Genomic DNA, 26,373 nt, shown 5'->3' with positions numbered 1-26,373 from the left:
ATAACATCATTTATTAATGTTAAAACTCACATGCTTAACAGGAAATAATTGCCAAGGAACTCAGGCACGTTGATAAAGACTGGCACCTTATGAAGAAGGGCTGTAGGTGTATGCGAAGCTGGAACAGACTCTGAAAAACCTACTGGCCTGGCCTGTCCTTTGTGAGATTATGACGCTGTCTATGTGAGAGCATGTGCTCTCTTCTACAACAGTCTCCGCCAACGGGAACTTCGCAGACTCCCTTTCTCGTCAGGTAAAAAAAAGTGGCACAGACATTGGACAGGCTAGGCCTCTCTGCCCCATGTATGCACCGTTCACTCCCTTTCGTGGGCCAGGCTCCAGGCCGAGGTCACTTCCTGCAGGATGCCTTCCCCACTGCTCTGTCCAAAAGCACTGCCTCCTCCCAGTGCCTTGGCCACCTGACACTCCCTAGTGCAGTGGTTGGCAAACTGCGGCTCATGAGCCACATGCGGCTCTTTGGCCCCTTGAGTGTGGCTCTTCCACAAAATACCACGTGCGGGCATACATACAGTGCGATTAAAACTTCGTGGCCCGTGCGCAGAAGTTGATTTTCAGCTCTCAAAAGAAATCTCCATCGTTGTACTATTGGTGTTTGGCTCTGTTGACTAATGAGTTTGCTGACCACTGCCCAGTGTGTCCTTTACTGTGGGTCCCCCCACCTCCGACTGGGAGCTCTGAGAGGGCACGGACGGTGCTAGCTTGCTTAGACCTGGCTTAGAACAGTGCTTTGTATTCATCCCAGGATGAGAGGGGCTCAATAAACATTTGCTGAAAGGACAATTCATTATTCACTTAATATTCACTTTTAAAACCCTCCATACAGATACTTTACCCACTTGCAGATTAAGAAATTAAACACAGGGGTTGTAGAATATCCTAAGATCATGATATGTTAATAAATGGTAAATGATTATGAATGTGGGCTTTGCAATGAATCTAGAGGAAAGGTACTATATGGTTGTTCATTGTACCATTCTTGAAACTTTTTTGTAGGTTTTTAAGTTTTCAAAATAGAATGTTAAAAATAGCCCTAGCCGGTTTTGCTCAGTGGATAGAGCGTTAGTCTGTGGACTGAAGGGTCCTGGGTTCAGTTCTGGTCCATGGCATGTACCTCAGTTGCAGACTCCTCTCCAGCCCAGGGCAAGTGCAGGAGGCAACCGATCCATGTGTTTCTCTCACATCAATATTTCTCTGTCTTTTCCTCTCTCTTCCCCTCTCTCTAAAAAGCAATGGGAAAATATCACTAGGTGAAGATTAAAAGAATAAATAAAATAAAATAAAATATAAATAATGTGGGCTTTGGAAACAGATAGAATTGGATTTATATCTGGATCAGCCCTCAGAGCAGTGCAAAGTGGGCAAGTCATTTGCTCTCATAGGGCCTCAGTTTTCTCACCTTTAAAATGGGAGTAATAGTTCTTTAGTGAAGTTTCATGCATACACATATGTATTTGCAAACACACACATTCCTCTTAAGAAAAAATGGGTCAGAAATATGAGTTTTCCGGCAATGGTAAAATATGTACACAGATAATTTAATTAAAAGATTAAATTTAAAAAAAGAAAAAAAAGAAATGAGTTTTCCTTTTGAAAATAAAAATAAAATTTTAATCAACATAATGCTTACTAGCTATAGTTTGAATTCCAAAGACAAATGAATTTATGCTTTAACTAAACCCAGAAATAAGAATTATTACTTTATTCTAATAAGTTCATAAGTTTATAATTCACTTATCTGAGTTATGCAAGTTAAGCACACTTGGTTTTTTAGTTGTTTCAAATTCTTTCAAAATACTTTCCATACACTCATATAAGGCAAAAAACAGTAGTTATTGTGAAAAAATTAGTCATGGTTTTTAAATTATCAGCTGATATAAAAATCCTAGCAAGAGGTTTACTTAAAGGAGCACTATACTCAAAAATCTATAGAAGCTCTGTAGTCCTATAGAAAGAAAAATCACTTAAGAAATTGATAACGGTCCTAGCTGGTTTGGCTCAGTGTCTAGAGAGTCATCCTGTGGACTAAAGGCCCTTCTTTTGCTTCCATCATTTTTCCCTGAGCCTGTGCAGCCGAGTCGGCTAACTTCTACTAGCTCTGTGATTTTCTAAATAAACTTATAATTGGGGGGGAGAGAATTGAATTCAAGCACTTGCCATGGCCTACAGAATGTTCTCTGTGGAAACTGGCTCACATGGCTGTGCACACAGCACCTGAGAGAAACAAAGCCGTTGGGTTCCCTGGTGCAGAGCCTGTGGTCCCGGGGCTCACAGTGAATGGCAGGTGACAAAGGAAAGCCGGTGCCTGTCTTCTGGGTGTGCCTCCTGGGCTGCAGGACCCGTGGTGCCCGCCTGCCTGTCCTTCCTCTCTCTGATCTGGTCAAACTCTCCCTATCCTTATATCTTCATTTCTTTATCTATTGCTTCCTGAGACAAGACCCTCTGCAAGCATTAGAGCATCCCACATTGTAGCCAAGCTCACCATCTTTTGGCAATAAATTTCCTTGCAAATGGGCTGTTTTGCACATCAGCTAGAATACATGCTTTACTTTATTTTTATTTTTTTAAATATATTTTATTGATTTTGTACAGAGAGGAAGGGAGAGAGATAGAGAGTTAGAAACATCGATGAGAGAGAGTCATCAATCAGCTGCCTCTTGCACACCCCCTACTGGGGATATGCCCGCAATCAAGGTACATGCCCTTGACCGGAATTGAACCCGGGGCCCTTCAGTCCCCAAGCGGACGCTCTATCCATTGAGCCAAACCGGTTTCGGCTATACATGCTTTACTTTAATCCTCTCTACCATATGACACCAAATGTAATTTGAACTTCTGTAACAAATTTCTGTGCCAGGATACCTGTTATTTGCCTGAGGGACAGACATAATGTAGAAAATTTGGTAATAGCAGCCCTCAGTATGCACCATATACAGCTGAATTTCTGCAGTGGAACCAAAGGTCAACATGATGGTGAATCCTGAGAAGGCTCATACTGGTTCAACTTTGAGAACTTTAGAAACAAAAGAACTTTAGAAACTTTAGAAACACTCATTTAAAATATTGAATTTTTGGTCAAATAATTTTTCCATTTTACACTACAACCTTATTTTCAAATGCAGCACATAATAATTGCAAACCAAAAACTTTTTAAAAAATATATTTTTATTGATTTTTTTACAGAGAGGAAGAGAGAGGGATAGAGAGTTAGAAACATCAATGAGAGAGAATCATGGATCAGCTGCCTCTTGCACACCCCCTACTGGGGATGTGCCCCCAACCAAGGTACATGCCCTTGACCGGAATCGAACCCCGGACCTTTCAGTCCACTGAGCCAAACCGGTTTTGGCTCAAACCAACAACTTTTAATTCTTTTGCTTTAATAGCCATTTCCCTTTGGCAATGTCACATGAGACACATTTCCAACATAACAACCATGATTTTTTTTTTTTATTTATTTTTTTAGTTCCAGTGTACTGCATTGGGACACTGAGGTTCCATCATCATTAGGCCCACACAAAAGTTAATAATCAGAAAATGAGTAAAATTTTAAAATACTCCCATCTTGTGGCAGTTCAGAAATATGACAGCCCACATATAACTTGCTCTCAGTCTTTATTTTGTCCCTCTGCTGCAGATGGATTCCAGCAAAGAAAAAACTACAGTTGGATGTAGAAAGTTCTAAATCATCCAGGAAGAAATCAGAGATTCCTTCTGAGGCACTGGGACTTCTTATTGTGAAGTTATGTCCACACAATGCGGTACTCAAGCTGTAGGCCATCTTGGTAGTTCTATGGATGCCTCATCTCTCCAGCTCCAAATTGAACCCAAAGCTCATTCTCACTCCCCATACCCCCTATCCTGCCCCACCAAGGAGAAAGTAAGGCCAATGACAAATGGTTAACCAGAACTCTTCAGAGAGTTTGCCATAATTTAATTGATTATATTTTTAATTTCACTCAACAGATATTGATGTAGTGCCTTCCATGTGCTAGGCCGGGTGTTCTGAAACAAGACAGAATGGATCTAAGATCGTGATCAGGCTTACATTAGACTTTGAGCACCTCTGGGGCAGACAAACTTTGTACCTCCCAGCCCTCGCCCAGAGCCTGGCTCCTGGCAGGTGTTGATAAATATTTGTAGAATATGTCAGTGACATGCTAAACACCTGAACTGTGGTCAGCATTATAAGGTTTAGCCCTGTTTGTCAGTGACATTTTCCTGAGTTCACTTGTGTTTCAGGTGGTCTCTGTCTCCAGCCCGGGACAAGGAATCCAAGGGCAGAAAACAGCTTACACTTTCTTTATAATTTGTATTGATTATGAATTGGGGAAAGTGTTAAATTAGCATTCAGGAGAACAGGATTCTCATGTCCATAGAATAGAAAAGCTAGCAAACTGGTCTTCAGATATCTGTCTTTTCAGTTGTCTTTGACTGGCCAACAAATGAGCCTCGTCTCACAGGTCCAAGGCCCAGAAGTGAATCGGGAGACAAAAGAATGTCCCGTCGTGGACTTCCTCATCTTTTTCTTTCTCCCATTTGTACTGAAGCACTTTGCTTTGAATTATGTTGAGTTCTTTGTTAAAATTTTATTTCCTAGTTTTTCCAAATACATAAATAACTTGTAAAATATATCTTATTGGGGAGGTAGATAGAGAGATAGAGTTAGGTAGGTAGAGAGAGAGATCCTTAAGCCTGTTGCTTAATGAGTACACTGGAGATTTTTTTAAAAAATGAGGAATAATCCTGATCCTTGTCATCTAGTGAAAACTGAGTATATAAATCACTTAAAACTATTTTCAAAACTCTTCAAGGAAACATGGGACATGGGCAAATATACTGAGATTCTTGACAGGCAGCTTTAGTCAATTTCACAATTCCTCAAGGTGGAGTTGTATTTGAAGATTGTTTCTTTCTCTTTTTTTAAAATATATTTTTGTTGATTTCAAAGAGGAAGGAAGAGGGAGAGAGAGAGAAACATCAATGATGAGAATTATCAATCAGCTACCTCCTGCATGCCCCCCATTGGGGAGTGAGCCTGCAACAGAGGCATGTGCCCTGGGCTGGGAATCAAACCACGACCTCCTGGTTCACAGGTCAGTACTCAACCACTGAGCCACACCAGCTGGGCTGCCAGATTGTTTCTAAAGAAAGTTCATTACTTAGAATCTGGTTGTTAATTATTCTCTTGCTAATCCTCGCAAACTATTGTGTTACTAGATAAAGCCTGTTAATTTTATTACTTTCTTTCAGCATTGTGTGGTTGGCCAGTGCCAACTGCAAGGTTGCGTAATGAATGTATGTTAAAGTGAGTGGAGGACTCTTGAACTCTTGATCACCATTTTGCTGCTCTGCTTGGGAAAGAAAATAAGCACACCAAGGACTCAACGGTCCTCACCTATCTCAGGGAAACCTGGGCCTCTCGCCACCTTGTCTGCACACTGCACACTGGACCCACACACGGAGATGAACAAATAGGGCAGCCGGGGCTGCACCCCAGAGAGTCCGTTGTCACTGGTTTGGGATGAGGCCTGAGCTTAGACATGTTAAAACTCCTCTGTGATTCTGACGTGCGGGCCAGTTGGGATTCACTGCACACCAATGCCCCAGCACGCATTTTGCCCAACTTAGTAACTTACTCAAGATCATGAATTGCTTACAGTGTTTCTGAAGTAATTCTCACATATACATACATACTCTGGCACTAACTGCTCTGCATGGAAGGGTATCTTGGCTTGCTTCCTAATAATAACCAGGGACCAGCACAAAGCACTTAAGGTCAGGGAACATTTAATTAACCTGTTAATGCTTATCCTAATCAGAAAGCCATTTTAAAAATGAGACTTTCCATAAACTAAGTTCTCCCTATATTAGAGCTTAATTCCTTCTATCTTTCTACTTAACTCCTTGCAAAACATCTTATTTCTTCATCCTTAGAAAAATCTCTAATTACATGGACTATAGGTAAGATTAAAAATATGCAGTTTGGAGCTTTCATGCTAAATGTAATACCAGCCATGTCTAATCACATAAAACTCAACTAACTTTATTCTCCTCCACATTTGGTGCTAACTAAATGAAAGCCTGAGGGCTAACGGGAGTTCTAATCCTTCCCTACATGAGCCCTCATTTCTCTAGAATTAAACATGTCGGCGTAAGCTTTCTCGCCTCAATCAATTTGCAGACATGAACGTTGCTGCTATCATTTGGCACACAAAAAACACAGAGGTAAACAGGTAGGCCTGATTTTTTTAAGGCATATTTAGTTCTCAGGGAATCTAGATTTCCAAGCACTGTCTTTCCAAACGAATACTTACATTTTCTAGGAGACAAACAGCAGCAGGATTTCCACGAAATGCTTGTGCTGTGAAGGCATCTGCTATGAAAATAGGGAGCTTCATTTTCCTTGCAGGCCGTCTCTGCAGGCTCTCACAATCGCTGGTAATCTTGTTGTTGGGAAAAAAAAGTCAGAAAGTTAATGTTTCACTTGGTGTACAGAGGCAACTCCCAGATACAAAGTCAAGCAATTACTCCAACACACCTACATTTAAAGACATGTGACCCCTAATTTTTTAAGCCTCCAAAATGAATAGAATATTTTCTTTTCAAATTGTGTATTAATGTTTCCTACTGTACATATGGTTAACAACATCATCATAGTCTTTCTTAAAGTAGCCAAAACTAGCTTAGGCTATGTTTTTGATGAAGTGAACGAAACATCCAAGGGGCACATATGTGCTTAAAGTCACCCAATGAATGTTACTACCCTTTTAAAAGAATGTATGTTTTCTAATTATTAAAGTATGCTCATTATAAAATAAAAATAAAAAAACTTAGCAAATTAAAGTGACCCATATCCATATAACAACATTTCTTTTTACTTTTGGACTTAATATCAAAGAAGCCTAATGCTTTAATTAATTTTGTGTTATTTTATTAAATCTGCAGATGGAGATTTTTGTGAGCTCATGACACAGATTAGTTAAAGTTTTTCATTAAAAGAATAATACTTCCTTTTTACTTCAAATCTGTCAAATACAGAAAAACAGGGGGGAGGAGAAAAGAATCTCCTGTACTCCGCTGCCTAAAGAGAAACTCTACTAATATTCTGGGTGTTCCCTTTTCTTTACTAGAAACATGGACTTTGTGATAGTAATGGAGGGATCCCTCCCTCCCAAAGTTATCGTACTTTTTGAAGATTCAGCAAATTAGACGGTGCTTGGTTATATCTAAAAGAAAATGACCCACCTAACACGAATTTCTGGTTTTCCAGGAGAACAGAAAAGGCCTGGGAAGCCCTGCTGGCTGCCCACACCAGGCCCCAGCCCCCTTGGCAGCTCACAGGTATTTCTATTTCTGTATTTTTATTTTTTGAGAATTTCCCATAGAGTTTATTTGAATCAGACTGACAACAAACTGAGCCCCTTTGTTAACTTTAATAAGTTTGTACCTTTTTTTTAAAATATATATTTTATTGATTTTTTACAGAGAGGAAGAGAGAGGGATAGAGAGTTAGAAACATCACTGAGAGAGAATCACCGATCAGCTGCCTCTTGCACACCCCCTACTGGGGATGTGCCCGCAACCAAGGTACATGCCCTTGACCGGAATCGAACCTGGGACCTTTCAGTCCGCTCTATCCACTGAGCCAAACCAGTTTCGGCAAGTTTGTACCTTTTGACCCCAAGCAATAACATTACTAATATTTAAGACATTGCATTTAATCAGAATTTTTACCCTCTTAATAGTTCATAGCATAAATATTTTTCAAGTTATAATAGATTCCTAAGAGTGAAATCCTTGGGTGTGGAGGGTAGGTAGACATCTTAACTTACACAGTTAAATTTATCTTCAGAAAGACACTACCATTTTATTTGTATCCTTCTGTTTTTTTATGTATACTTACAAATGCGTGCTTACTATAAATATACAGTATATTAATGTATATTCATATATAATAGCTAGTTAATGCAAAAAAGCAATAAATGAAAGAATAAAGGAACAATAAAGATGTAAGACATATAGAAACCAATAGCAAAATGACAAGCTTTAACCCTACCTGATCAGTAATTACATTAAGTGTAACTCTCATTCCTCTTTATTACTCAGTATAAGTTAAATTCTAATTCCAGTTTTTACAACATATTTTATAGCACGTTTGCTTCCAGAAATGTAAAAGCAAAATATATGTTGATGAATACCAGATCTATGTTAATTAGCACATATTAATTTCCTCCTAGACATATCCACTTGGATTGTACATGGAATCTCTAAATCAACATACCCAACATTCCTGTATTTCCTATGTCAATTGCTGTCCCTACCATCCAACCCTAAACCAAAAATAATTCACCTTTGACTTTTTTTAACTCACCCACCCATAGCCCCTCTAATCAACCACTAAATCCTGCTGAAAATAGCTCCTAAATATTTCTCAAAGACATCCTCTTATATGTATCCCTAATACTGTTGTTCTAGTTTAAGTGCTCATCATCTCTGCTGGGCCTCCTCTTAGTCTTCTCTCTTCTCCCCCTCTCAATATCTATGCCCCCCACCTCAGCCAAAATTACCTAATTTGAGGTTGATTATCAACCTACAAACAAAAGCAAAGGATCAGCTGAAACTGGTTTGGCTCAGTAGATAGAGCATCGGCCTGTGGACTGAAGGGTCCCGGATTCGATTCCGGTCAAGGGCATGTACCTTTGTTGCAGGCACATCCCCAGTAGGGAGCGTGCAAGAGGCAGCTGATCGATATTTCTCTCTCATCGATGTTTCTAACTCTCTATCTCTCTCCCTTCCTCTCTGTAAAAAATCAATAAAATATATTAAAGAAAAAAAAAAAAAGGCCAGAGATCTTGCTCCCTGGCATATATCATCGGTTTGATTTAAATAAACTCATAAAAATTCTCTATAGGTTTGAATTTTTCTTACATCAACATTTACTTGGTGTAGTTGACAGGATTCCAAAGCCCACCCAGGACCACGCTGCAGAGCTGGATCCAGTGCCAGGTACAAGTAAGGGCTTGTTTAATAGGAATGAACCGCTTTTATTAATAATGGTGTGACAAACACACATGAAACAGGATGGGACTTGAATTTTTATTATTTCAACTACTAATCACTACCCTGTATAACAACCTAACAACCCATTTTAGAGGCTCAGCTCGGCTGGTGTGGCTCAGTGGTTGAGCATCAGCCAAGAAGTCAGTTTGATTCTCAGTCAAAGCACATGCCCAGGTTGCAGGCTCCATCCTCAACAGGGGGCGTGCAGGAAGCAGCAGATGGATGAGGTCTCTCATTGGTATTTCTATCCCTCTCCCATTCTCTCTCTCTAAAAATCAATAAATAAATTTTTAAAAAGAAACTGAGATTCCAAAAAGTTAACTGCCTCAGAACCAAACAACTGGTAGGTAAGTGTCAAAACTGGGGTTGGAGCCTAGGCCTGTTTGACTCTGATTATGAAGACAGTTTTAAATTTTGCCATTGATTTTCTTTTTGTAAATATATTTTTTATTGATTTTTTTACAGAGAGGAAGGGAGAGAGATAGTTAGAAACATCGATGAGAGAGAAACATCGATCAGCTGCCTCCTGCATACCCCCTAATGGGGATGTGCCTGCCACCAAGGTACATGCTCTTAATCAGAATCGAACCTAGAACCTTTCAGTCCACAGGCCACTGAGCCAAACCGGTTTTGGCTGCCATTGATTTTCTTGGTAATCTTTGGAGCTTTATCTCCTGATTTTTCTATTTTTTGGTCCATAATAACTAGACTAGATGGTGGTGAAAATGAATGACTTAGCCGGGACCGGTTTGGCTCAATGGATAGAGCGTCGGCTTGGGGACTGAAGGGTCCCCGGTTCGATTCCGGTCAAGAGCATGTACCTTGGTTGCGGGCATATCCCCAGTGGGGGGTGTGCAAGAGGCAGCTGATCAATGACTCTCTCTCATCGATGTTTCTAGCTCTCTCTCTCCCTTCCTCTCTGTATAAAATCAATAAAATATTTTAAAAAAAAAAAGAAAGAAAAAAAGAAAGAAAATGAATTACTTAAAGTGCATTCACCCTCAACATAACAATCATTGGCATAGGTATATATATATAAATGAAAGCTATATTCTTATCTACCAGTCAGAGGCATAGGTACATATATAATGAAACCTGTATTTTTATCTACTTGTCAGAAGCTTAAAATCATGTGAGTGGGAGGGCAGGAAATGGTGTGCTATTCTTTTATCTGTGCTGCTTTCTAAGTTATTGTGCACAATAAAAGCAATACAACAATTTGATTTCAAATCCTTAAGTACCGTAGCTATAATTTGTAACTGTTTTCCTATTCTAAACATCAGTCCACTGGTACAAAAAGAATGTTCAACAATTTTTTAAAAATATATATTTTATTGATTTTTTTACAGAGAGGAAGGGAGAGAGCTAGAAACATCGACCAGCTGCCTCTTGCACACCCCCTACCAGGGATGTGCCCGCAACCAAGGTACATGCCCTTGACCGGAATCGAACCCAGGACCTTTCAGTCCGCAGACCGACGCTCTACCACTGAGCCAAACCGGTTTCGGCAGAATGTTCAATAATTTTAATTATTTTCAAAAATTAGTATGTTAGGTGCTTTTTTTCTTTTAAATTTCCATTGCTTACTTAGTGCATAATTATTAAAAATTGGGTGAGACCTTTGAATTTTCCTATTCCCAGATGAACACTTATATGACTTAAAGAAACAAAAAAGTATTAAGAATGTTAACAGTTAATTAAGCCTTGTCCTGAGAAGTAATTTGGAATCATGACAAGGAAGATCACTTCTTTCTAAAGATGGAAGGTATATATAATATAAATCCAAGAATAAGCATTTCACAAAACATTAGTAAGACAGATTTAGTGTTCAAAAGGCATTAACTGCCTTAATTAGTCACACTTCTAAACACTTAGTTTTGCTGTTTAAAATATGCTTTTCATATAGGCAAAAAGATTATGATGATCACTTTTATATCAATTTAGAATGTCATTGGAGAAATATGTGAACAACTGTCTTAACCAATTTCCAATTTTTGGTTAATATGCCTTCCTCCCCAGAAGTGCAATCTCTGGATTTCTGTATCTCTCTCTTTCTCTTGGGCTCTGCATGGAATTTTCCTCTCCTCTCCTCCGGATGGTGTAATACATGGTCACATGTTCATTGTCTTGTTTTCCCCTGGGTGGTGTGGGTACTTCCATTTCCTTCTCCCTTTTCATCTTTTCTCTCCTTATGGCCTCTAACAAGATCCTCTCCAGGGCCCCTCTGATCTCTATGCTAATAGGGAAGCACTGAAATGATTGAAAGGAAGACAGATAGAGGGGGGAAATCCCCAAAGCAGCTGGAAGCCCTTATTTCTAACCATCTCTATGGAAACAGTTCCACGAATATCCAGCTGGAAACAATTCCGTAGGGATCATTGGAGCAGTGGGTACCACGCCATACTTGCAGGATTCAACTTGCAAATGGAAATAGTTGATAGCCTTTTATTTTTATTTTTATTTTTTTAGAAAAATACTAAAGTAGGAAGTTAAATAAAATTAGGTGTACCCCATATATAGCGTGCTTTTTTAAAAACTCAAAACTTCCTTCTTGCTATAATGATAAAAAGCAAAAGGAATATATGTACTCGCTTCAAGTTCTTCCTAAGCACTCACACTGGCAAACAGCAGAGTGAACACTACAAAGAAATTATGTCCAAAGAAAACATCAAGGTGTGGTGATAAAAAATTATTACAATGCTTTTAGGATTGTGGCCTAACTATATAAATTAAGTATGCGGAAAGAATGCCAAACTCAACCAGGCAGTAATTATCGATTGTTCCAATTCAGGCAAGGGATGAAATGGATTACAGAATTCCATCTACCAAATCAGGTGGAAAGACTGGAAGGATAAAGTAGGGATGTGACTTGAAACTAGTAAAGAACTCCATCTGAAGGGTGAAATCTTGGAGTCTTGACTAATAAGCAGTTATTTTAAAAAGAAGAGGGTGAGGTACTCATAGTGTCACCAGAACATCAAGTTTCAGCCCTATTTAAAAGTCTCCAGCCAATTAATGGTTAACTGCAGGTGTCCTGTTCTGGTAAGTCCAGTGTTTTTTTAGGGGAAGTAACTTCCATTCGCCTGAAATGATGACCCTGCCCTTGGAGTAAAACCACCTGGGTTCAGATCCTAGCTTCTGTCACTGCCTGTGTGACCATGGGCAATTTTTTTCACTTTTCTAAACTAAGGCACCTCATCTGTAAATTGGGGATAATACTACTAATTATTACCTTTCAGGGTTGTAAAGAGTCAGTGAATTGAGCACAGCACCTAGCTCAAGCAAGTTCTCAATACATGTGAGCTACTGTTCTCCTGGTTTTGTTTTCCTGCCTCTCGTAATGATGACCAGACACTACCTCCCCCCTTTCTCTGGGGGCATTTTGAGGGAGTGGGCTCAAGAAAGGCACTATAGCACTATGGCTTAGCCAATTCTACTGCCCCACATGAAGTAAGACATGAAGAATATACCTCTCAAAAACTGTTTGAATTTTAAGCCTGCTGAGGCAATTTTCCTGTGCCTGGGACCATAACCTTTGGAGATTAACCGCTGAGTTCTGCTCCTGCAAGACAGGGCCACATTCCAATGTCCAGCAGGGCGTGACTGGGAACAACCCTGCGGGCTGTCCCCAGTTCTTAGAATATAGTCTTTAGGATTTAGAATTTAGAACAAAGGAAAATTCCTGTGGTTTGAACTGTTGCAGAGTTCCCAAGCGTTGGACGGTGCAGGGGGAGAGTTTGGAGAGACTTGCTTTGTTCATCGCAAGCAATGGGCTTTAGGGAGGATGAATTCAAATTCTAAGCAAGGTTACAGGCAGAACTTCCTTTTTTAAAAAATTATTTTTTATTAAAGAGCCAGCCCTGCCCTAACTGGTTTGGCTCAGTGGATAGAGCGTCGGCTTGTGGACTGAAAGGTCCCGGGTTCGATTCCGGTCAAGGGCATGTACCTTGGTTGCAGACACATCCCGGGGGGGGGGGGGGGGGGGGGGGGGGGTAGGGGAGGGGAGGGGGGGGGAGGCGGGGGTGCGGGGGGTTGTACGAGGCAACTGATCGATGTTTCTCTCTCATCGATGTTTCTACCTCTCTATCCCTCTCCCTTCTTCTCTGTAAAAAAATCAATAAAATGTATTTAAAAAATAAATAAAGAGCCAGCCCTATGTACACTTAGTGGTTATCTGGATGCTGGCCTTGAAAACAATACAGTTCTATCCAATTGAAAAAGTGCATCTGGCATGGTATTGAGATTGTGGGCATATCTGGTCTCTGGCCTACAAGATCAGACAACTAAATTTATCTTCATCATTCTTCAAACCGGCTAACGCAAACTAGAAAGCAACATTTTATCTAGGAAGAACAGCAGAAAATTCTGAACAACAGTTTATTGCAAAATAGGGGTTTTCCTTCTCAGAACCTTTAAAAATAACTACCTGCCCCTGAAGCAGTGCAGTCCTGTGGAGTCCGCCTGCGTGTGGTGCTCTTGCGGCTGTCCTGGCCAGTTCAATAAATATTTGCTTTTTTAAATAAATCATCAGCCTCCGATGATCTTATTTTGAACCCAGGGTTTGACCCCACAACACCACACTTGCTTTTTTTCCCAAACCATAAGAGAACGTTTATTTAGAAAGTCACAGAGGTAGAATAAATAAGCAGAAGATATGGGCTTCAGGAAACAAGTTACAGAGGCAAAAAATGGGGCCCTTTGAGCTTAGGAGAGAAAAAAGTCATAGTGAGACCCTTGGGGGGAAGGGGCGGGGAGGGGAAAGGTGCCGGGGCGAGCTCAAGGCTGTCCCACACTTGTCTTGAGCAGATTTGAGGTTGAATTAGTCATGAAATGGAAGTTTCCATTATCTGGAGGTAACTAGCTTCCTGGATCCATCCTACACACTCCAGATGGGGGTGGGGGGGGGGGTGGGGGGGGGGATTATTTAGGTTTCTTCACTGCTAACACCCCCTGTCCCACCGGCTTCCTAATGTCCGCAGGACATAGTCTGACTGGACATTGAACTTCACGTTAGTTTCCCCCTTTTCACTTCATGTCCGTTCCTACGTTTGGGCCTTAACTTGCTCTGATCTCTTTACCATGACTGCCCTTCATCCTTCCCCAAAATTGAGCTTGTTTTTCTTTTTAATAACAATTAAAAAAAAACTAGGTGTCACTAGGAACCTTGGTGGTATGTGAGCATAACCAAAAGGCATTTACTAGGTGTCACCATTTTCAAGAAAGCAAAGCTCGATGTAGAAAACCCGACTGGGCCCTGAGCGCTGAGCCAGTCACTCAGGTGACCAAGTGCGAGAGATGCAAGGCCAGAGGAATGCCGATGTGAGATTTGCAAGGAAACGGGTTTAGGGAGGCCCAGCCCCCAGGCCCAGAATGGTCTGCCGGATACCCGGACCTCCCCAGTGTCGAACCACAGCTATTTTTCCTGCATAATGCAAACATGGTGGACACGGAAAACCTTCCCGGTGTTTGGCGGCTGAGCCACGCGGCGCCTTTCCACGCAGGGCGAGCGGGGACCCCGCTGGAATTTGGGGGGCCCCGAGGACCGGAGAGCCGCTCCAAACCAAGGCACCACGGTCCTTTCTACACACGCGGGCAGGACCACGGCGGCCCCTCATCCTCCAAGAGGCCAGAAAGGTGGGTGCTGAGACGTGGAAGGCTGCGCCCGCCGGAGCAAAGACGAGCGGAAGTCCCTCCGCCCCGCCCCTTCTCCAACTGGACCCGCCTCGGCTCCTCGCCGCGTCGGACTCGGGCCCTAGCAGCGCGCAAGCGCACTCCCTGCCGGCTGCGCCAAAGCGGGACCAACGCTCTCGTCTCGCGAGAACGCCGCCGGCCGGTCCCCGTTGCTCTCGCTCGCTCGGCCCCATCCCCCCAAGCCCGTCGCTGTGCTGCGCAGCTCCCTCCGCGGCTGCCTCCGCCGGAGACGGTTGGGAGAACCGTTGTGGGAGCGCCAACCCGAGGAACGCGGCTTCTTCCTCCTGCCGGCCGGACCCCGCGGGCGCTGCAGTCGCTTGACAGGGTATCTGAAGTACAAGGGGGTAGGTTGGGCTGGCGGCGCCGGGAGCCGAGTCGGGAGAAGGACGGGAGAAGGGGTGGGGGAGGGGGAGTGTGGAGGTCGCCGCTCGGGAACGGCCAGGCTGCGCCTCCCGGGCGATCTCCCACTTCCCGGGGGTTTGGGGGGGCGGCTTGTCGGGGGGAGGGGGGAACACCCGTTCATGCGGAACTGAGTGAGGGACACCGCAGCCCGGCATGGGGGTCACGCAGCCTTCCCCCGTCTCCCCGCTGGCTCGGCCTCCGCCATCTTGGGCACGGTGGCGCGGCCGCCCGGGCTTCCCGCCGGCGCCTTCCTCTCTCTCCTTCGGCTCCCCAACTCCCGGAAGCTGGCGTGGGAGGCCGGAGGGTGGCCGGGGCGCCCCGGCGGGGAGAGGGTGGGGAGCGGAGCGAGCCGGGAGAGGCCGGGCAGCGGGTGGGGCGGCCTGGGCCGGCGGGCGCGCTCCCGATGGAAATGGCGCGGGATGGGCCCGGCCTCTCTCCTCCTCCTCCCTCCCTCCCTCCGCAGTCTCGGCCGGGCTACCTGGGCTGGCGGGACCGCGAGTGTCTTCTGACGCAGATTCTCCAGAGCAGAGAGGCTGGCGCTGGGGGCGGAGAGCCGATGGCGGCGAAGGCGCTCCGCTCGCGGCCGGGACAAAGGCGGCGGAGTGAGCGGGCCCGGCCGCCGGGGCGCGGGGGGCGGGGGCGCTCCCGAGCTCTCCGGTCCTGGGGCAGCTAGATAAGCGGAAAGCCTCCGGGGCGGAGTACGGGACGCTTAGCCGGCCCTTGTAGCCCAGATTTGGAACTTCGAAAAGAGTACGTACTCCTTTTCCAACGGGTCTTTTTGTTGTTATTTTATTCACGCTTACCTTAAACGTACTATTTAAAGAATCTGTGGGTGATTTGGTTTGTGAGCAGAAAAGGGGGTTAAATAGGAATGTGAAATGGATAGTATTTCAAATAGGTCGCCCGGGCCCAGGGAGCTGTGTGATGAGGCTTATTGAACTCGGGGGCGGGAGGGGGGCAGTGGAGCGGTTGGTTTTGTGTGGTTTGGCACAGGCTGGGTTAGCATTAGGCGTTTCCATTTGGAAAGAAGTGAAAGCAATCAGTGGAGGCAAAAATGTGTCTGTGTGCAGGAATTGAGTTACTGTTCGAAGACCTGGGTTGGGGGGGCCGGGCATTAGGTTGTAGAAGTAAAATGACTTAAAAATACAATTGGTGTTTATTTTCTGATGGCATGTTTTGTTTTGTTTTAATCTAGTGTAGAACTATCGGAATATTTTGAACAGGAGCATAGGCCTACTCAACAGAGAGACACACTAAAGCCCAGTCCATAGATAGTGGGGTGATTTGGGTCCTTAGGACACGGGAGAAGCTGGGTCGGAAGTTTACACTGAAGACAATAGGAAAGGGGAAGAGGAGTTTCCACTAATTCATGGGAATCTTTACAAGAGGGTGGTCTACTTTGGGGACTTTGATATGTGATATAACAGCTTTCCTAATATGATTGCCCTAGAAATCTTTTTTCTGCCCTCATACGCATCATAATATGGAAATCTATGTAAATTCCTTTAAATTTTTTAAGAGTGTGTGCGCGCGCGTGTGTGTGTGTTTTATGTCCTCGTTTTAGTAAACAAGTGGCTGAATGTAATAACTCATTCAAATCCCTTTTTATGAACTTACCTCCTTTTAGGTATTAGTGATGTGCCTTTTTTTTTTTTTAATTGAGTGAGCACTTTGAAAAGGGGAATGATTTTAAATTAACATATCACCACGTTTTTTGCCGAAATTTGAAGTTCATTTTCATTTTTAGGACCAGAGGATTGTCATTTAGAAAGTTATTATTGATGCATCAAACCCTTTTTGTATTGTATGCTTAAGAAGATAGTGTAATTTCTGTGATAAAAGAATCTGTTAGATGCTTTTACTAAGGAACTAAAGTCTTATACAAAACCCACTCAAATTGTCCTATTATTTCAACTGCTGGTATTTTTAATTGGTGCTAACACTTGGAAATCTTAAAACAATGTGATTGGCCATGATGCCGTTGCAAAGAATTATCCTGAATAATTAGTAAAAGCTAAGTGGTTTCTGAGACAGCTTTATTAAGGTACCAAAGTTGGTTGTATGCCTTTAAAGTTCGTTTTGGTTTTCTAAGTAGAATTCTAGACGCAATTTTTGGGTTTTAAAGAGATAACAGTGTGTGCTTCCGTTTTTGTGTACTCTGTGAACACAGGTGAAGAAGAATCACCCTTTTAAAAGTTTCCTCTGAATCTGCTTAACTTTTCCGTAATTTAAAATTGTGTTAACTTTAGGATGTGTGTGTGTGTGTTTTAATGCTCACCTAAGGATGCTTTTACTAGTTTTTAGAGAAAGTAGAAGGGAGGGGGAGAGAAACATGGAATAAAGTTGCTTCATGTACATACCCTGATGAGAAGCGACCTAGGTATGTGCCCTGACTGGCATTCAAATCTGAAACCTTTTAATGTGTGGGAAGACTTCCAACCAAATGAGCCATCCAACCAGAGTTAGTGTTTTTTAAAGACGTTGTGCCTTATCTGTTATTTTTACTATATAGGCTCTCATTGGAGTAACTGATCCTGAAAATCAAAACTAGTTTGCGCACTAGTGCTTGTCGTAAAGGTAATCTATATCCAGCTTTTTGTATTTGTTCCCAAAATATTACCTTCACATTGAAAAAAATGCTAATGATAAAAAGCACCATACTAATATCTTTTCACAACAGATTAGATTGACTTTGCAAAGTTATTAGATTTTTTTCATGAGGAAGTGATGTATAAGGTTAAATCTCCGCTTTTTTCCCTTGTCCCTAAATCACTCTTTATAGGAAACAGCTATTTAAGTTGGTGCTGTTGTTTTTTTGTTTTTTGTTTGTTTGTTTTTACAACAGTTTAAGAAAATGGTAGATCTTCAAAATGTCTCTTTTTCCCCCAGACTGATTTGAGGCCTACTTTGAGGGCTATTAGAACAGTTTTTCCCTCTGCTTTAGACGATTTCCAAGGAAATATGAAACTGTCCTTTTGAGATTCAGAATACTTTTCTGTCCTAGAAGGTTCAACCTGTTACTTTGTGGTGCATTTCATTAGTTCTACTGTGCCCTTAATAATTCTTAAAAGTGTCCAGTGAGGTCTAGGCAGCATTGCTCATTTTTCCAGTTGGACACAGCAGTAAGTACTTTGCCTAAATTAAGGAGCCAGTGAGTGACAGACTTTAAGGATTCAAGCCATTTCTTTTCTCTAAAATTAAGTCCATACCAGTTATTTGTGTGCATAAGAATTGTAATGTCAAATAAAAATGCATACTCTCACTTTTGGGATCTCTGTGTAGGACTAAAAAAATAGCAGCAGCCTGGCTGGTATAGCGCAGTTGGTTGAACATCCTCCCGTGCACCAAAAGGTTGCCAGTTCGATTCCTAATCAGGGCACATGCCCAGGTTGCAGGCTTGGTCCCTTGTAAGGGGCATGCAGGAAGCAGTCAATAGATGTTTCTCCCTCTCTCTTCCCCTCTCTCTAAAAATCAAAAATATTTTAAAAGTTACAGCAACAATAAAGAACGGGCACCAGAAGTGATTCATATGCAGAGCTGATTTGATTTGTAACCACTTTTGGGAAATTCTACATTAGTTTATTTTAAATGAAAGCAAGAATTCTAGGCAGGGGAATTTCACTCTCTGCAGATGCTGCCCCTAACAGTTGCACTGCTAATTCAATCATGTGAAATTAAGTATTAATGAATCCTGTTGGTATGAAATAAGTCTTAAGCATAAAGGAATCGAGTGAACAAATTGTTTTGTTTACAGGGGAGGAGGTGGTGAGGGAAATTTTTGAAATAACCAGGTGAGTAGGATTCCTACAGCTGCATAATGAAATTTGTAAGCTCTGGTAAGTTTCTGCAGCTGAAGGACTTCTGCATTAGCCTCTTTAAAGTGTTCTGGAATCTTTAAGGAAGGATGGTTGTCTTGGGAAGGGACCTGGGTGGGTGGATCTTTCTGGAGGGGAAAGAGGTCTATTCACTGTACCCTTTTTAATACTTTTTGAGTGTGAATGTATTGTAATTTTTTAAAATTTGTGTCTAAAAGTAAAGCAGTGAGTAACTTTTAATATAGTATGTTCAGTAACTTAAGTGCCTTTTTACAACTCCATTTTTGAAATTCAATCTAGTTTAATCACTTAAAACTTACTCTTGGGAGTGTGTGAACCAGATTTCGTTACAAGAGTGTTAAAAATTTTCCCCCTTCAAAAGATTGGATATGTTCAGAACTATAGTGCATCTAATAAGTTTACACTTTTATGATGCCATTTTTTCCAACATCGAAGAAGTACTCATACGTACTTTTGGCTTGTGTTCTTAATGTGAGTGGATGGTAGTACTTATGTGCAACTTTTGAGTGATCAGGTTTTAAAGAATTTGCAGGACATAGAAAATGAATGAAAATTTGAGAGATGGGGCAGAGGTAGAGTTGATACTAAAAGATAGGTTAGGAAATAGAGTTTGAACAAGAAGACTTAGAGTGGAATTAAGTAAACTTACTCAATTAGGTAAAATATAATATTTGATTCTTAGGAATTGAGTGCTTTTTGGTGGGAGGAGGCAGGTTTCACTGGCTTTCCCAATTTTTTTGCCCGACCCAAAACAGAAAGGTGTTGTGTTGTAGCATTGTCATTGGAGTCATTGAGTCCTGTTACATTTCCTGTTGTGCACCATTGAGAGGTGTTTCTTCAGTATATTTTGATTGAGTATATTTTGATTGACTGCTTTATGTGCTTGTTTATTTTTTTATAGCATTTAATCAAACGGTATTGAGATGGATTGGGTTATGAAACATAATGGTCCAAATGACGCTAGTGATGGGACAGTACGGCTTCGTGGACTCCCATTTGGTTGCAGCAAAGAGGAAATAGTTCAGTTCTTCCAAGGTACCTCTAGTATTAGTCAAAGTTTAGTAGATTTTGTTATTACTCAGTTTTTTAATTTATAAAACCCATTTGCTTGTTTGGGGGACTTTTTAATTTGGATATATCTTGGTTAATGTATAGTTATGAAATTTGCTCCAGTTAATATTTAATACAGAATGTATAGAATATGTAAAACCTAACTAATGTGCAATTAACTTAATTGAGTAATTATGTGTGATGAAATGAACCATGAATTAGAAGATGGAGCATAGTTTAATTTGATTTCAGCTTTCTTTTTTTTTCTTTTTCTTTTTTTTCATGTAATATAGGTGGGCTGTAGAGTATGTGATTTATAAAGACATAGATAGAAAAAATTGTGTAATCCAATTTTTGAAAAAATCTTCCATTTGTATTATGGGGTGATGGGGATCTAAGTACTTTGTTTTGTTTTGTTTAGAGTTGTTTTAAATATTTGATTCAGATGGGAATGTTTCAGCCTTTAACACTGTTCCCCTTGATGGGGTTATTTGTCCTTGGGTTAAAGGGTTGGAAATCGTGCCAAATGGGATAACATTGACGATGGACTACCAGGGGAGAAGCACAGGGGAGGCCTTCGTGCAGTTTGCTTCAAAGGAGATAGCAGAAAATGCTCTGGGGAAACACAAGGAAAGAATAGGGCACAGGTGGGGATGGAGAGTTTGGGATGGTGTTACATTTTTATTTTTGGGGGTTGTGGGTCACTATTGCTTAAGTGGGGGGTACCAGTAACATTTTTCTGGGATGGTTTTAAAAAATTGATAATTTAACTTGGAAACTACAGATATGGGTGGGGAATTAATGCTAATAGTTTGCTTAAATTAAAATTAGATTGTTTCCATTTCTCTGTAGGATGTTGATAAATGCTTTTGTATAATCAACTATTTTCTCTAAACATCTATCTTGTGCTTAAGGAAACAAGCTAAAATTATTATATTTATATCTCAGATGATTGATTTGTCTATGTAAAACTTAAATATATTAATTATTAAGTTTGTAGGTGTAAAAATGTTAACTTTATGGTGTATTTAGGATAAATTGGGTTATGTATATAGATACAGAAAAACTTATTGCATTTTGCCCAATATCTTACTTACTCTAATACATTTAAGCTGAAACCAGTACCTTAAACCATTTTTAAATAGGTATATTGAGATCTTCAGAAGTAGCAGGAGTGAAATCAAAGGATTTTATGATCCACCAAGAAGATTGCTGGGCCAGCGACCAGGACCATATGATAGACCAATAGGAGGAAGAGGGGGTTATTATGGAGCTGGGCGTGGAAGTATGTATGACAGAATGCGACGAGGAGGTGATGGATATGATGGTGGTATGTGTATCTAATGAACAAAGGTTCTGTTGTCATTTTCTTAATGTTCCTGACACTTTGTCAAGAAATACAGAAATGGCAGTAATTTCAGTACCTACTAGGTTTTAAAACCTGTTCATGAAACTACGGATTCCCATGGCCAGCTGTGGGACTTGATTGATGCACATATTGACACCTAGATAATGTATACAAAAATTAAAATGAAGATATTGACCCGTTTGGACATTTTCTTCTTGGCATCAGAGTGAAATTAAATGTCTAAATGTATCCTTTTTAGATTTTTAATTTTTTTACCAGGTGTTAACTGCTTTTTTTTCACATGTTGGGAGTTGTAATACTTTAGTCAAACTGCTTATATAGAGTATGCTTTTGTAAACTATAAAATTTATCTCTTAAAGTATTCATGTATTTTCTCAAATTATACAGGTTATGGAGGTTTTGATGACTATGGTGGCTATAATAATTATGGCTATGGAAATGATGGCTTTGATGACAGAATGAGAGATGGAAGAGGTAAATTAAATATTAAAGACATACTTGTTTTTAGGTGAATTTTGGTAAAATCAATTCAGGCATATTTTAGTGTATTCCTAAATAGACCTTTATACTAGAGATCCGGTGCATGAAATTCATGCATGGGGGAGGGGCTCAGCCTGACCACCCTCTCCAATCCAGGCATCCTCCTGGGATATCCTTCTGCCAGTTAAGCCCGCTCCTGCAGACGTCCCTCTTACGATCCAGGAGTGCTGACTCCTAACCCTCGCCTGCCTGCCTGATCCCGCTAACTGCCCTCCCCTGCTGGCCTGGTCGCCCCTATAATTTTTTTTAGTCTTATTCCCTTCATATGCAATTGTATTTGACTTCTTATTGGCTTCTCCCTCACAAAATTTTTCTCTCCTTTAACACTTTTCCGACCAACTCATTTATAAACTTTTCTTTCCTCCTTTTTTTCCTCCTCCTTTTCTATCCTCCTTCCCATCTTTCTCCTATCCTCCCTCCCCACAATCCTCCTTCCCTTTACCTTTATCCCTGCCCTCCCACCCCTTTTCCTTCCTTCCCACCTTAATTTTTTTCCTCACTTCCTCCCTCACACATGCTTAGCTCACTCCATTTCTTCCCTATTCCCATTCTCCTTTTAAGGTCTACCTGCTCACCTTTAAAACTTTTCTTCCCTTGCTCTTTCTCATCCTACCTTCCCCATACATTCTTCTCTACTTACTTCCACTGTTTTAATATCTACCTGCCTAATTATTCACTATCATTTATCTTTTTTCTTTTCTGATTCCTACTTTTAAAATCTGTCCCTAATAACTATACTTGATTTTCGTTTATACAGTTCACTTATACATCCTTTCTCCTCCTCTAACTCTGCTCTCTACTGACTCCTTTATAAAGTTCTTGCCTCCTTCCCTCCTTAAAGCTTCCATTGGGTGAGGGGCGTTAATCCCCGGCCCAGCCAGTTGTTCATTGCCCCCTCCCCCTTCCCTGGCTTCTCCGCTGCCATCCTGCTCCCATTCCCTGCCTAGCGAGGGTGGCCCAGGCCCAGGCACTGCTGCTGCCGCCGAGGATCCCGCCCTGCCCCTTGCTGGGCACACCCCTCCCGCCTGCAGCTCTGCGTTTCCTGTCCTATTCCTGCATCTTTTGTTGTTGTTCCCTTTCTGTATTTCTGTTTCTCTTGGCCTGCCTGCGTGCAGGCCTGCCTTCCTCTCCGTCTCTTTCTTATTCCCTCCTATTGTATCCTGTCCCTCCCCGGGCCTGCAGCTGCCTGAGCAGAGGGCAGGGACACAGCCTGCTGATTCAGTCGTGGCGTGACACTAGCAGATAATTTGCATATTTCTCTATTAGTGTGTGTATGTATACTCATTGATAAATTCTCCATTTGATGTATTAACAACTATAAGTGTTAAAATCTTTTGGGGTTGTCAAAAAGCTGTAAATAGGAAAAGATGTGTATAGGGAAGAAATACTTTGTTGAAATGCCTTCCTACAGGTACCAGTTTATGACCTGGAAATGTCTTTTTAGGTATGGGAGGACATGGCTATGGTGGAGCTGGTGATGCCAGTTCAGGTTTTCATGGCGGTCATTTTGTACATATGAGAGGACTGCCTTTTCGTGCAACTGAAAATGACATTGCTAATGTGAGTAATTTTAGTAATTAGTGGTTTTATACTAATTCTGTTATCTACATTTTTAAAGCATTCTTAATGTTCTTGTTTTCATTTTAATATCAGAATCCTTTTAATGTGACTGTATATATCTTCAATAGTTGATGAATATTTTTGTGTCCATTTTGTGCTGACCTACATAGGATTCAAGCAAGTAAATGCTACAGTTACAAGTCCAGTTAAGAATTCAGTGAAAGACTGCTTAGCATTGTGGTGGTAACTGGGAGATGGTTTCCTTTGTGTGGAGTTTCAGAAGTACAAATATATCTAACAAGTGGAAAGTTCAAGTAGTTTGGTTTGGCATTCTAGGCTATATGGTGCTGAAAATAATGGAAATAGATGCTGCTATTAATTTGAAAATGGTTGGTTTCATATTGGTTAGAGATTTAGCGAACTTCAGCCCAAAAGCCATCCGGTATTTGGCTCCCAGTGGCCTACAAAGCCAAGAGTATTTACTGTGTAGCTTTTAAAGAAAATCTTTGCTCTAACTCTTAATTGGGAACCTTCTTGGCCTAAGTTCCAGGTATCTGTATTTTCCTAAGTGTGGTCTTATATTCTTAGAACCTTAGTGTTGATGTAATTGTTAGCCTATTTTAAGAATTTTATAATGACTGACGGGGCAGTAGAAGGGTTGTTTTTTTGTTTGTTTTTTTTTTAAATATATATATTTTATTGATTTTTTACAGAGAGGAGGAGAGAGGGATAGAGAGCTAGAAACGTCAATGAGAGAGAAACATCGACCAGCTGCCTCCTGCACACCCCCTACTGGGGATGTGCCCGCAACCAATGTACATGCCCTTGACCGGAATCGAACCTGGGACCCTTCAGTCCGCAGACCGACGCTCTACCACTGAGCCAAACCGGTTTCGGCTAGAAGGGTTGTTTTAATGAACAAAAACAAAGGCATCTGGTGATTTTGGTAATAAAAAAGTAACGTTTTTCTTTAGTTCTTCTCACCACTAAATCCAATACGAGTGCATATTGATGTTGGAGCTGATGGCAGAGCAACAGGAGAAGCAGACGTAGAGTTTGTGACACATGAAGATGCAGTAGCTGCCATGTCCAAAGATAAGAATAACATGCGTAAGTAGTATCCTCGGCATGCTAGCTTGTTTCCTAGGTGTGAACTTGTTTATTATAAGTTCAGACTTTCATAGCTTTCTAGGGAACTTTATATTTTATATTGAAGCATTAATTCAGATTCTTAATACTTGACAGGTAATTATCGCTTAAGTTGTTAAAAGGGGGAATAGGTATGTTACTTGTCTGAGTTTCATGCCTTTTGCCCATGGGTATCACTTTAAAAAATTTTTTTTTTTAAATTGATTTCAGAGAGGAAGGAAGAGAGAAACATCGATGAGAGAGAATCCTTGATTGGCTGCCTCTAGGGGACCGAGCCCACATGTACCCTGTCTGGGAATCAAACTGTGAACTCCTGGTTCATAGGTTGACGCTCAACCACTGAGCAGCACCTGCTGGGCAGTACATCTTCTATACGTTGATCGACTTGGATAAGTTATTCCTTCATGTCATCAAATCAGTTTTGTAAGCCATTTAATTGTACTTCGACCAGTTATTCCCAAATATGGCTACACATCAATCACTTAAAAACGTTTTAAATCACTTAAAAAGGGTACTTAAAAAGTTTTCCTGGACATTACTATTAAGATTCTAATTCAGTTCTATGATTGGGCCTGTAATATATATATTTTAATATATTGATTTTTTACAAGAGCAAGAGAGAGAGGGATAGTTAGAAACATCAATGAGAGAGAAACATTGATCAGCCGCCTCCTGCACACCCCCTACTGGGGATGTGCTCGCAACCAAGGTACATGCGCTTGACTGGAATTGAACCTGGGACCTTTCAGTCCACAGGCAGACGCTCTATCCACTGAGCCAAACCGGTTTTGGCCTGTAATATATTTTTAAGAAGTGTACCAGCTGGTTCTGAAACAATGTATCAGTCCTTTTTATAGATAAGGAAACTCGTTAAAGATTATATAGTTTGAACAAAACTAGATTTTATCTCTGACCAGCATTCGTTTTATCACTCCCCTCAGAATCTGTAAACATATTAGGTAGTCAGCCTGTTTATGCTTTGATAAATTTGATCCATTTTCCCTATTACTCTTTTTTTCTAAAGAACATCGATACATTGAACTCTTCTTGAATTCCACTCCTGGAGGCGGCTCTGGAATGGGAGGTTCTGGAATGGGAGGCTATGGCAGAGATGGAATGGGTATGTATAGTTTTGTAAAGTAAATGGAGTTGAGTTAGACACTTAGCAGTCAACCTCAAACTTGTTTGTTTTGTTTTTAAAGATAATCAGGGTGGTTATGGATCTGTTGGACGAATGGGAATGGGGAACAATTACAGTGGAGGATACGGGACTCCTGATGGCCTGGGTGGTTATGGTAAGTGTGGTTACTCTGGTTCAGTTCATTAGCCCCCATATGTGGTGCAGACTGTCTTCTACTTTGGTAACCTCTTATTAAACACCCAATGTCTTTTTTTCTAAGGTCGTGGTGGTGGAGGAAGTGGAGGTTACTATGGGCAAGGTGGCATGAGTGGAGGTGGATGGCGTGGGATGTATTAGAGCAAACCACCAACATAATAGTCCTGACAACAGAATCTGGTCTACTAGACTTTCTTACAGATTTAATTTCTTTTGTATTTTAAGAACTTTATAATGACTGAAGGAATGTTTTCTCAAATCTCGTTTGGTAAAGCAACAGATTGTGATGGGAAAATCTGTTTCTGTAGGTTTTATTTGTTGCATACTTTCACTTAAAATAAATTTTTATATTCAAACCA

General features: G+C 41.2%; 2 protein-coding genes and 1 long non-coding RNA gene across 11 annotated transcripts in view; 2 read left to right on the top strand and 1 right to left on the bottom strand.

The window, feature by feature from the left end:
- LOC311632596 overlaps positions 1 to 4,934 on the top strand; it is a 43,868-nt gene extending 38,934 nt beyond the window's left edge. The window contains exon 5 of the long non-coding RNA XR_014796811.1: positions 42 to 4,934. This is a non-coding gene — a long non-coding RNA (uncharacterized lncRNA). The remainder of the gene's footprint in view (positions 1 to 41) is intronic.
- The window catches only part of PBLD (phenazine biosynthesis like protein domain containing), a 27,215-nt gene extending 11,291 nt beyond the window's left edge, over positions 1 to 15,924 (bottom strand). Inside the window, exons 1-2 of the mRNA XM_084904303.1 lie at positions 15,653 to 15,924; positions 6,336 to 6,464 (exon numbers count right to left, since the gene is read on the bottom strand). Coding sequence (XP_084760429.1) covers positions 6,336 to 6,419 — 84 coding nt within the window. The 5' untranslated portion in view covers positions 6,420 to 6,464; positions 15,653 to 15,924. The remainder of the gene's footprint in view (positions 1 to 6,335; positions 6,465 to 15,652) is intronic.
- Positions 14,834 to 26,373, top strand: HNRNPH3 (heterogeneous nuclear ribonucleoprotein H3). Of its 9 annotated transcripts, none has more exons than XM_084904276.1 (10): positions 14,834 to 15,097; positions 19,912 to 20,045; positions 20,569 to 20,707; positions 21,206 to 21,345; positions 21,817 to 21,903; positions 23,414 to 23,529; positions 24,504 to 24,639; positions 25,703 to 25,798; positions 25,881 to 25,973; positions 26,079 to 26,373. In XM_084904276.1, exons 2-10 carry the CDS (start codon positions 19,934 to 19,936, stop codon positions 26,153 to 26,155), a joined length of 996 nt encoding a protein of 331 aa, XP_084760402.1. In that variant the 5' UTR covers positions 14,834 to 15,097; positions 19,912 to 19,933; the 3' UTR covers positions 26,156 to 26,373. The 9 variants fall into 9 exon arrangements, with proteins under 9 accessions (XP_084760402.1, XP_084760399.1, XP_084760401.1 ...); XM_084904273.1 differs by having other exon boundaries at positions 21,206 to 21,390; XM_084904275.1 differs by having other exon boundaries at positions 14,834 to 15,116.

The sequence above is a fragment of the Pipistrellus hanaki genome, assembly GCF_964339955.1.
Source record: "Pipistrellus hanaki genome assembly, chromosome: 14".
Lineage (NCBI taxonomy): Eukaryota > Metazoa > Chordata > Mammalia > Chiroptera > Vespertilionidae > Pipistrellus > Pipistrellus hanaki.
The sequence above is the reverse complement of the archived record's forward strand: the minus strand, read 5'-3'. Positions and strand labels throughout refer to the sequence as shown.